General features: G+C 43.0%; 1 protein-coding gene across 2 annotated transcripts in view; it reads right to left on the bottom strand.

Moving 5' to 3' along the window:
- TCP11L1 (t-complex 11, testis-specific-like 1) overlaps positions 1 to 11911 on the bottom strand; it is a 31270-nt gene extending 19359 nt beyond the window's left edge. Inside the window, exons 1-2 of one of the 2 annotated variants that reach the window (XM_011936369.1) lie at positions 11556 to 11911; positions 8269 to 8455 (exon numbers count right to left, since the gene is read on the bottom strand). In XM_011936369.1, coding sequence (XP_011791759.1) covers positions 8269 to 8431 — 163 coding nt within the window. In that variant the 5' untranslated portion in view covers positions 8432 to 8455; positions 11556 to 11911. Of the gene's footprint in view, positions 1 to 8268; positions 8456 to 11148; positions 11317 to 11555 lie in introns of those variants that run through there. The other variant, XM_011936370.1, reaches the window with a different exon arrangement.
- Positions 11912 to 12247: the final 336 nt, after the last annotated feature.

Below are 12247 nucleotides of genomic sequence, written 5' to 3'. Positions count from 1 at the left end.
TGATGGCAATTCTCAACCTTTAGCCTATACTGGAGTCAGAGGGAGGACTTGTGAAAACAGAATGCTGGGCCCACCTCTCAGGGTTTCTGATTTAGCAGGTCTGGAGCAGGGCCGAAGAATCTGCATTTTTTAATTTTTCTATTTTTTTTTGAGATACAGGGTCTTACTCTGTCACCAGCAGGAATGCAGTCACATAATCATGGCTCACCCCAGCCTCAACCTCTCATACTCAAGCCATCTTCCTACCTCATCCTCCTGAGTAAGTGGGACTATAGGCCCATCTGGTTATTTTTTGTATTTTTTAGAGACAAGTTTTGCCATGTTGCCCAGGCTGGTCTCAAACTCCTGAGCTTAAGTAAGTGATCCACCTGCCTCGGCCTCCCAAAGTGCTGGGATTACAGGCATAAGCCACAGCACCAGGCCTAGAATCTGTGTTTCTAACAAGTCTCCAGTTGATGCTGATGGCTCCAAACACCACAGTTTTGAGACACCACAGTTTTGAGAAGTACTTGCCTAGAAGATGAATATATTAATTTTATGTGATAGTGATAACATCTGGCCTTAAAATTAGATAAGTAACGTCACTGGTTTGCCCAGGTTTGTTATAAAAGATCTTCTTAGGCTGGTGAAAAGTTATTTTCCTTCTTTTTTATTTTGCTCACCAAAGAAAGGAAAAAAACAAACAAAAAAAGGAACCAAATGAAAGAGCTGGTCATACCCTGTCTGGTAAAAATCTTTATTTGGTCACAAGGGGAAGTTGGGAAAACTCAAAATTCTTCCTCACAACATTCTCAGCATTTCCAGAGAATATGAATAAGAATACAGAATAAATAAATCTGGTTTTGTGGATATTGCTAAACCATAATAAATATTCAAAATCAAAGCCCAATATATCTTTTCAATTAAAAAAAACTTTTTTTTAACTTTTAAGTTCAGGGGTACATGTGCAAATTTGTTATACAGGTAATCTCGTGTCACAGGGGCTTGTTATGGAGATTATTTTGTCACCCAGTTATTAAGTCTAGTCCTCATTATTTTTCTAGATCCTCTCCCTTCCCCCACTCTCCAGTAGACACCAGTGTCTGTTGCTCCCCTCTATGTGTATATTATTAAGATGTCAATTTTCCCCAAATCAATCTATTGGTTAAATGCAATCCCAATCAGAAGGCTTTTTTGTTGAAACTGACAAACTAATTTTAAAATTTATATGGAAACACAAAAGACCTCGAAAAGCCAAAACTATTTTGAAAAAGAAAAATAAAGTTAGAGGACTGACACTGATTTCAAGACTTACTATAAAACTATAATAATCAAGATAGTGTATTTTTAGCATAAGGATATATAGAAATTCAGGGCAGAATATCCAGAACTAGACTGATATATACACACACACATGTATATATGTGGTCAATAGACAAAGATAGGCTGGGCATGGTGGCTCATGCACTTTGGGAGGCTGAAGCAGGTTGATTGCTTGAGGCCAGGAGTTCGAGACCAGCCTGGACAACATGGTGAAACCCTGTTTCTACTAAAAATCATTTAAGCCCAGGAGACAGAGGTTGCAGTGAGCTGAGATTGTGCCACTGCCCTCCAGTCTGAGTGACAGAGCAATACTCTGTTTCAAAAAAAAAAAAAAAAGGCAAAGTTTGTTTTTTTTTTTTTTAAATCAAATGGTGCTACAACAATTAAGCATCTACATGTAAAAGAATTACTCTATCACGCCTGTAATCCCAGCACTTTGAGAGGCCGAGGCAGGCAGATCACGAGGTCAGGAGATCGAGACCATCCTGGCTAACATGATGAAACCCTGTCTCTACTAAAAATACAAAAAATTAGCCAGGCATGGTGGCGGGCACCTGTAGTCCCAGCTACTCGGGAGGCTGAGGCAGGAGAATGGCGTGAACCCAGAAGGCCAAGCTTGCAGCGAGCTGAGATCACACCATTGCACTCCATCTGGCTTTGTGGATATTGCTAAATATAATAAATATCCAAGCAAGACTCCATCTCAAAAAGAAAAAAAAAATTAATTACTCTAGATCCTTCTCTCACATGGTAAACAAAAAGGAACTCAAAATGGATTGCAGAGCCGGGCAAGGTGACTCATGCGTGTAATCTCAGCCCTTTGGGAGGCCAAGGCGCAAAAATTGCTTGAGGCCAGGAGTTTGAGAACAGCCTGGGCAACATGGCGAAACCCCATCTCTACAAAAAATACAAAAATTAGCCAGGTATGGTGGCATGCGCCTATAGTCTCAGCTACTCAGGAGGCTGAGGTGGGAAGACGGCTTAAGCCCAGGAGGCGGAAGTTGCAGTGAGCCATGATCCCGCCACAGCACTCCAGCTTAGGTGACAGACACTTTGTCTCAAAAAGAAAAATAAAAGAATCACAGACAAAAATCTTTGTGATCTTGGATTAGGTAAAGATTTCTTAGATAGGATACAAAAAGCTCAACCTATAAAATAAAAAATGGATAATTTGGATTTTATCAAAATTTAAAGTGTATACTCCATGACAGACTCTATTAATAAAAAGGTTTTTTTTGGTGTTTGTTTTTTGAAACAGGGTCTTATTCTGTTGCCCAAACTCGAGAGAGATCATAGCTCACTGTGGCCTCAACCTCCCAAATAGCTGGAACTATAGGTGCACGCCTGGCTCAGCAGGGATTTGCTGTATGTATACATATGTATAAATATATGCTTATTTTTAAATTATTTCTGTTACCAGTTATCAGAAAATGAAACTTCCACTGTGGGTACATCAATATCAAGCATCAGGTGTTATTACACTTCACCAAGTTCTTACCCCTTAAGAAGAAACTCAGATTATTATTAGGACTTCCAAGTTGTTTAACTTTGCTTTTGCAAAAAATAATCAATGTCTTATCATCTGAAATTTATGAAAATAACAGAAACACATCAAGTCCTCTCAGTGAATTTTTTTTTTTTTTTGAGACGGAGTGTTGCTCTGTCACCCAGGCTGGAGAGCAGTGGCACGATCTCGGCTCAACCTCCACCTTCCGGGTTCAAGTGACTCTCCTGCCTCAGCCTCCCAAGTAGCTGGGACTACAGGTGCGTGCCACCACACCCAGCTAATTTCTGTATTTCTAGTAGAGACAGGGTTTCACCACGTTGGCCAGTATGGTCTCAATCTCTTGACCTTGTGATCCACCTGCCTTGGCCTCCCAAAGTGCTGGAATTACAGGCATGAGCCACCATGCCTGGCCAGATTTGTTACTTCCCAATAATTTTAGTCATCTGGGTAATAATAGGCACCATTACTTTGCTGCCTAGTCATGAAACACAGTGGTTGGGGCAAATCAGTAAGAAATTTCTCTTCCTCTAGACTCTGTTGAGTATGACCTTGAACAAGTCACTTAAATCTTGCAGGGTCTGTGTTTCTCCATATGCGAAAAGAAGAGACTTAAGGGTGTGCTATAAAATATAAGAATCCTCCAAATTTTAAACAAGTGCATTCTCAGTGTTTTGGGCATACTTGGAACAAAACAGCTTGCACCAAGTACTAAGAACCTCACCATCCAGGAAGAAGAAAATTTTCAGGAACTGTCCAGGTTAGAGACTACTTAAAATCAAACTTATCAATGACAGGTATCTGACCATGAAAGATAAAAGCTACAGTTCTAAGATATGATCAGGACATATTACCCATGTACATATAGAATAATTATTCATTGCATACAAATTATAGGGTTGTGGGGATTTTGTTTTGTGAGAGTTCTCAAATTTACCAATTTCATAAATGAAAACTTGGTAAAGATTGCATAAAATTGCATAAAGATGCAACTTGGTGGACAACACGTCTTCACCTCAATTTGTGAAGAGAACCTGACAGGTTGTAGTAAGAGCCATGAAAAAATGGTAAGGTCAACTCAGACACGGTGGTGCACACTTGTAGTCTCAGCTACTAGGGAGGCTGAGGTGGGTGAATCACTTGAGCCCAGGAGTTCAAGGCCAGCCTGGGCAACATAGAGCAATCTGGTCTAAAAAAAAAAGTAAAGTTATATGTAACTTACCCGGGAGTTTATTTTATATGACACAAAGCTAAAGTTGTTGCTAAATTCTGTTATTTTGTTACAGCATTTGCCCACTGATGCCCTGTTAGAGAAACTGAAAACCATGTTAGTTTAAACATGACTTTTGAGAGGCTGGCAGACAGATTCCAAAATAAAATGAAGTTCTAATTTAGAATGGTTGTAACTCTCTTTCTTTACAAAGGTATCCTGAGATGTCTCTACACTCTGAAAAGATGCTGTTAGTCACATAAGTGGATGGACATTTATGGAGGGCAAGATGGCAACTGTCACTCAAATAGCTACTATATAATGCATACAGTAAAGCCAGGGTAAAGGTTACCCATAGTACTTACTATGTTGATGGAAACTGCTTGTTAATTTGTCTTCCTCGCTAGCCTGCAAGCTCCATGAGGACAGAGACAGTATGTGCCTGGTTCACTGCTGGATCCCTGACATACAGTATGCACTCAACAAATATTTGCCTGATTGAATATGGAGACACCATAATTCAAAGGCTAGTCATGAGCTTTAGAAATGTAAGTTCTCATGTCACCTATTCATCTAAAGATGACTGGGATCCACTAATTAAATTCACAAGGACCCGATTTCATAAACGAAGGTCCTAAGTGGGAGATATTAACTGGAATAACAATTGATGTTTGTCATCTGAATATAGCATCTTTCACTGGTCAACTAGGTGATTAAACGTTAGAACAGAGGGTATTCTGTGAGAAGAGCATTAAAGTATAAATACTAGGAGATCTTAGAGAAAACATTATTAAGTTACAGTTGACTGATCCTTACTCTGTTTAAAGGATCTCTGTTTAAAGAACAGTTTTACAATCAAATCACCACCTCAAATCAGTATCAATCAATTTTTTACAAGCCAGCCATTTTTCCTTTTTCAATGTTCTGCATCAGTTACATCAGCAATTCCACTTTTTTTTCTTTCTTGAGATAAAGTTTCCCTCTTGTCACCCAGGCTGGAATGCAATGGCACAATCTCAGTTCACAGCAACCTCTGCTTCCCAGGTTCAAGCAATTCTCCTGCCTCAGCCTACCAAGTAGCTGGGATTACAGGCACACACCACCACTCCCGGCTAATTTTTGTATTTTTAGTAGAAACAGGGTTTCGTCATGTTGGCCAGGCTGGTCTTGAACTCCTGACCTCAGGTGATTCACCCGTCTCAGCCTCCCAAAGTGCTTATAGACGTGAGCCACCGTGCCTGGCCTAGCAATTCCACTCTTAAAGTACTACTCTGTGTTATAATTTAAAATAATAAATGTTCTCTTTTTGCTACTTACATTTTAATTTGTAGAATTCCAAATGTGATTTTAGAGTTAAACTCAGTAGCTACACATTTACAGAGTTTGGGGGAAATGTCTGCAAACTATTAATTCCATAGTTTGTAAATCCTTATTTATGCTCCATGTGTTCAACAATGCTTCCTTACCTGATCCCCAAATAATGGGGTCTTAGCTTTATCTTTTGGGTTTATAGCCCTGTACCTACCTAGTACTACAGGAGAAATAGGAAGTCAGACAAAAGGAATATCTTAGGGCATTAATTTTAAACCTTATTTTGGTACAGACCACTAAGAGAACTTAGTGAAAGCTTCCATGACCTTATTTCTAAAAACACGCATATAAAAACAAATGTTGATGTACTTTTTTGGCTATTACTAGATCCCCTAAATCTTGATCATAGGTCCCAGGATGAGTATTCTTGCCTTAAGGGCATAACTACACACAATTTCAGATAATGTAGCTTAGTACTGGTTTGACATTAATTTGGAATCATGCCATCAGACTGACAGGATGCCAAAGGTGAAGCCATCAACCAAAGAATGGCTGAACCTATAAAAGTTAAAATTGTTTAAAAAAATTAAAACCAATCAACCAACTGTTGGGAGAAACTGAGGCAGGGCTTGCATGTCTGACATAATGTAAAAGAGTCTTGGAACATGTCCGGGGTCCAGGGTCTAAAACCCCTCGTGGCCTTGGGAACACCAAGCTCTGTGCTAAAGGGTGGAAGGCTGCTCTGCCGCACCATAATCTAAGCCCAGGGCATAAAAACCCTCGTGGCTTGAATGGAATCCAGGGCTCAGAGCACAAAACCCCTCCTGGCCTCTGAAATGTGTCTAGACTTGCTGGCTCCTTGCTTCTAGCACTCTTAGGCTCATATATCGATTGTATCTTAAACTAGAAGAACATGTTTCCCATTATCTCAAGTAGCGGAACATGTTCCATATGCTTCAAAGAAAATGCCTAACTGTCACAGCTGTAGATCATACGCTTGATACACTGCTTTCTTTCAACCCCCACATCCTCACCACCCGCTTCTTTGTTTGATTACCAATAAATAGTGTGGGCTTCTAGAGCTTGGGGCCTTAGCAGCCTCCATACTAGCATCAGCCCCCTAGACCCACTTTATGCACTCTTCAACTTGTCTTTTCTCATTCCTTTGACTCCACTGGACTTCGTCACCCCTACGTTAGGTCCGGCCGTCTCAACAATCAACAAACCAATAAAGAGTGACTGAAGACCTAAACCAAAAGTTCTTTAGCAGAAACTACAGGTTGTAAAGCTATCATGTTAGCCATATACATCTACATTACAGCAATCAATCCTGGTCTCTTCATTTTTATTTTTTTAATTTTTTTGAGAGAGGTTTGTCTTACTCTCTCATCCAGGCTGGAGTGCGGTGACATGATCACGACTCACTGCAGCCTTGACCTCCCCAGCTCAAGTGATCCTCCTGTCCCAGTTTCCCAAGTAGCTGCGACTATAGCCATGTACCACCATGCTCAGCTAATTTTTTTTTTTTTTTTAAGACAAGGTCTCACTTTGTCACCCAGACTGGAGTGCAGTGGCACATTCTCAGCTCACTGCAGCCTCCACCTCCCAGGTTCAAGGGATCCTCTTGCCTCAGCCCCACAAGTAGCTGGGACTATAGGCATGTGCCACCATGCCTAGCTAATTTTTATTTTTTGTAGAGATGAGGTCTCACTATGTTGCCCAGGCTGGTCTTGAACTCCTGGACTCAAGTGATCCTCCTGCCTCAGCCTCCCAAAGTGCTGGTATTACAGGTATGAGCCACTATGCCTGGCTAATCCTGGCATCTTTAAATGCAATAGATGACATGTTAGTAGCAATAATAGTAACAATAACTAATGTTTATTAAGCATTTATTACCTGCAAAGCACTGTTCTAACTGCTTTATAGGAATTCATTTAATCTTTACCGCTACCCTAAGAAATATTGTATTTTCCTCATTTTAAAGACAGGAAAACAGAAGTTTTCTGACTACACATATTGGAGACAGGCCTACCAAATGCACAATAGACTGTGCTAGTAACAACATGTTTCCTTGGACACAATTTGACCTAATAGTTGATTTATTAAAATCTATGTGATAATAAATCAGAATAAAATAAGGTCCATTAATGTTTGCTAGAATAATACCATGTTGACTAATAAATTGCCTGGGAAGGGCTTTGATCATTTTAGAAGAAACACACCCCAAAACCCAAAAATGTCTGTACTTTTTCCAAATATGTACAACTACTGATCATCTACAATTTAAAGGGATAACATCAATACCGACATTGCTAGACTATGAGGTTCCCTCTTAAAAACTTGCATTTTTGGACTCACTTCAAAATGCTTAAGGTACTCTTCATAAAAGACGTGAGTTGAGGCAACCACTGGGAATGCCTGAAGATACTGCCACCCTTTCATTTAAGAGGCTTGCTCTTTGCCAGGGATCTGAAGTGACTTCACCACACACATTCAGCAAACTGAATTCCCTCAAGCTTGTGGGAACTAAGCCTTCAGGCAGAGAATTAGGGTGCGGTGAACCTACATTTTTTTTTAACCTGCACAAGCACAGTCCTGGCAGGAATTAGCCTCAGACTTTTCAAACACCCTTTCAATAAAAGCTGCAATTTGTACTCCACCCTCCTATTTCTTAGAGCACTTCGGAGACCGGAGTGTCACTGAGGCTGGAGAAACACAGGCACATTCTGGACATTATTCTAAAATGTTAATTTCCCATGCAATTGAAAATCCACAAGTAGCTAGGCTGCCAGCTGAGGAATTGCTATTATTCCTAAATGCTACATTGGCAATGTTATATTATTAGAGCCTAGCTCATGGCCACATGCCCAATGAGGCCTCATAAAACTGTCACCTGAAAACAATGACAATATTGCATCTAATCAAAGTCAAATTTGCTTACAGTGAGGTCTTTGCACTCTTTGGGGGCTGGAGGAGTCTGACTTTATTGCTTTCTGTAAGGCTTCATCGGCACCTTCCACAGCATCTTCGAGGCCTTGCTCAGAATCACTGGATTTTGATTTTCCTGCTTCATTTACATCGGACTTGTCAAGGTTTTCAGACATTCTCAATTAAGTTTATCCACTTTCCTAGGAAAGAAAAACACAAAAAAAGAACTAAAAGTATTGTAGCTCTGTCACCAACTAGCAATGTGACTCAGGGCAAATCATTTAATCTCTTCGGGTTTCAGTTTTGTTTGTAGAATAAATGAGCTTGCTAAGATCTTATCCAGCTATAATACTCCACTTCAATGACTAAACAGATACTTGTAAAATGACATTTGTAATGTATCAGATTTCTGGATCTCAGGTAGCAGTTAGTTGGAATATTTTTGTCCTACTCCTGAGTAGCATGTTACAGGAATACAGGGCCTTAAACTATTAGAAGACACACTCTAAACTGCCTGCTGCTCCTATTTTAATCAGTGATTCAATCTTAAATTCTTTACTTTCATTCCTAAGAGCAGATTGGTAAACTCTTTGGAAATAATGCTTTTAATCGGGCGTACAAGTGAATACACTGGGCTAAAGGGTTGATTCCTTGATATTATCATGTGAATAAGATACCTAGAGATGATAGAAACTATACAATTTTATTTTATTTTATTTTATTTTTTTTTTTGAGATGGAGTTTTGCTCTCGTTGTCCAGGCTGGAGTGCAACTGAGCAATCTCGGCTCACTGCAACCTCCGCCTGTTGGGTTTAAGCAATTCTCCTGCCTCAGCCTCCCAAGTAGCTGAGATTACTGGTGTGTGTCACCACGCCCAGCTAATTTTTTGTTTTGTACTCCAGCCTGGGCGACAGGGCAAGACTCTGTCTCCAAAAAAAACAAACAAAAAAACAAAAAAAAGGCCTGTTTTAATTACAGTAAAAGTTTTAGTCAATTCCTCCCCTCTCCCTTTTCCTAGGGTGTTTCTGGGAGAGAAGAAAGACACAATGTTTCTGCATTTGCTGAAAATAATCAACATTTGTAACATCAGCACTTGAAGATCACAAAACATTTTCATAAGCACTAATTAGACTTTCTTACACACAGGGAACATAATCAAGTGATCAAAAGAAATGTCAACTGATTTAGGGAGTTTGGCAGACTGTGTTCCGCATATTAGAGAGGTGAAGAATCACCTGACAGAATTATATGAAATTTCAGAGAACTCCATTAAATAGAATGAAGTTACTGGAATTGAAATATTCAGGCCTGCATTTTTTTTTTTTTTTGAGACACAATCTTGCACTGTTGCCCAGATTGAAGTGCAGTGGCGCCATCTCGACTCAGCTCACTGCAACCTCTGCCTCCTGGGTTCAAGGGATTCTTCTGCCTCAGCCTCCCCAGTAGCTGGGATTACAGGAACCCACCATACGCCTTGCTAATTTTTGTATTTTTAGTAGAGATGGGGTTTCACTATGTTGGCCAGGCTCGTGTCTAACTCCCGACCTCTAGTGATCCGCCTGCCTCAGCCTCCCAAAATGCTGGGATTATAGGCGTGAGCCATTGTGCCTGACCCAGGCCTGTATTAATATGAAGGTTGTTTTCATGTATTTCCCCTTTCTAGTCTCATTTTAGCTTCCAACACCCCACTGGAGACACTCATCTCCTCTGTATCCTAAATCCTATTAGAGTCAGGAAATGCTCCAGGATCCAAAGGATAACATCACCAGCATATTCTATGAGAAAGGACAAACAAAACGCTTCTAATTTTATCCTCTTCACATGCTGAGAAGGAGCCCAGGAGGAATGAAGTAATTCATTCTGTGCGGTGAGGAGGAAAGGCAGGATTTCTAGGTCTCTAATCAGCTTAGTAAACTAACCCCATCCTTTTATGATTGAGTTCAGGTCCTATCTCTTCCCAGGACACTTTCCGGACTGCACCAGTGATTGCACCTTTCTCAACTCCTGCAGGGCTGGCTAGTCGACATTTAGCATTTGTCATTGCCTTAAATTCAATTCAAAGTGTGCTTATTTAAATAGAAAGATGCAAATACATAGTCTAGAGGGGGAGGCAGACAGGCTTACAAGGAGACATAATGAAACTTAAGCCTTAGTGGCATTATGAAATTGCCCAGGGAATATAGCAGAGGAAGAAACTAACTCCGCCTGGAAGGAGATTGAGAAAACCTTCCCAGAAAAGATGACATTTACACTGATCTTTAAAAGGAGTAGGATTTCACCTAGTTAAAACATGTCTGGAGGGGGAGAGGAGGTGAAAAGAAGGGCATTTCACTCAGAGGACAGAAGCCAAGGCACAAGAAAATCAGAAAAGGAAGTGGCTAGTAATAATGGAAAGATGCGTTGGGACCAGATGGTAAAAGTGCTAGTTTTTATTTTAAAATTCTCCACCTAGATTTCGAACTTCTTACGAGCTAAGAAAAGTCATATTCCCCACTTATGCTCCATCCGTATATCCCCCAAATAGACACCCACAAGTATCTGTTGATAGAGATGAATCCCTACGTCATCTCTGTGATGTCACTGTATGTGGGAGGGGTGGGCGTTGGTTTCAGACATACCTGGGCCCCAATTCTGGCTCTTTACTAGCTGTGTAACTTCAGTTTCCTCCTCTGTAAAATACAGCTACCTACCTGCTTGGTTTTGGGGGGAGATGAAACGAGGGATCGTGCACGGCAGAGGCTGGCACACGGCAGGCCTTCTACAAATGGTAACTCTAATTAAAGGGCTCTAGGATGTGGCCAGGAACCATTTAATTTGCTTATATCGCGCGCATCCATTCAACCCCCACTGTGTCTAAAAAGAGAGCCGAGGGGAGGAGGATCCTCGCACTTGCCAAGAAGACGGTCATCCGTCGGGGCTGCACGCGGGCCTAGGCTGGACACAAGAGGCTCCCCAGCAGAAAGGGTCTTTCAGCAAAAGAAAGGGGCTCTGTCCCCGGCGCCGGGAATCACCTCCTCTGGCACTGAGCTCCACTCGCGCCCGGCGTCCGGATTCCGTTGTAAACAGCTGTTCGGGCCAGCGAGGGAGTGCAGGGCCGGGAGCAGGGAGGACGCGGGCGCGCCGAGAGGGCGGCCTTGAGGGGTGAGCCCCACCCGCCCGCGGACCCCGCCTCTTCCTCGCCTGCCCCCGACATCCCGGGACGGGAATCGACGGGAAGAGGCGAAGAGATGCCTGCGACTTGGACCGCGCGCCTCCCGGGGGGGCCTCGCCAGCCTCCGCCCCAGCTCCCGCTCTTCTCACCTGCCGCGGAGTCGGCGTTCTTCCTCCTGCCGCTCCCGCCGGGCGAATCAAGCGCGGGCTGGCGCCGCGGCGGAAGCCGGAGGGATGCGCGGCAGGCTGGGACGGTTCAGCCTCTGCCCCTCCGAGGCCGCATCCCTCGCCACGCGGCGGGCGGTCCTCCCAGCCCGACTCGGGTGGGCAGCGGTCAGAGCGGCCGCTTCTCAGCATCAGGAAGGAGGAGACTGCTCTTTGTCGGGAGGCGCCAATATAGGGCAGCGCCATGTCTTCGTACGGAAAGGCAGGCGGTTCTTTCCCCTGCTTGCCGAAGGGATTCAGTAAGCGGTGACTCGCAGCTGGGCGGCGCCATGTTTCCTCAGGGAGCGGTGGAAAGCGTGGCCGATGACCGCTGAGGGGGCTCCGTGGGCAGTGGCTCCGAGCCAAGAGTGGCCCGCCCAACGCAGCGAGGCGCCATTTTTCCGTACGGAAACGTAAGAGGAGAGGCCGAGTGTCCGTCGATGAGTCTCAGCGGGCTGTGGCTGGAAGCTGGGGATAGCCCGCCCCACGCAGGGAGGCGCCATGTTTCCATACGGAAAGGCGGAGGGCGCGGCCACATCCCAGTCTCTGGGGTGGGTGACGTGAGGAGAAAGGGGGGCGGAGAAGGCGCGGGTCAGTCAAAAGAAGGAATAAGAAGCAACCGCATCGGAAACCTTCCC

The sequence above is a fragment of the Colobus angolensis genome, unplaced genomic scaffold (assembly GCF_000951035.1).
Source record: "Colobus angolensis palliatus isolate OR3802 unplaced genomic scaffold, Cang.pa_1.0 Scaffold152, whole genome shotgun sequence".
In the NCBI taxonomy this organism is placed as follows: Eukaryota; Metazoa; Chordata; class Mammalia; order Primates; family Cercopithecidae; genus Colobus; species Colobus angolensis.
This window is presented reverse-complemented; position numbering and strand designations above follow the sequence as displayed.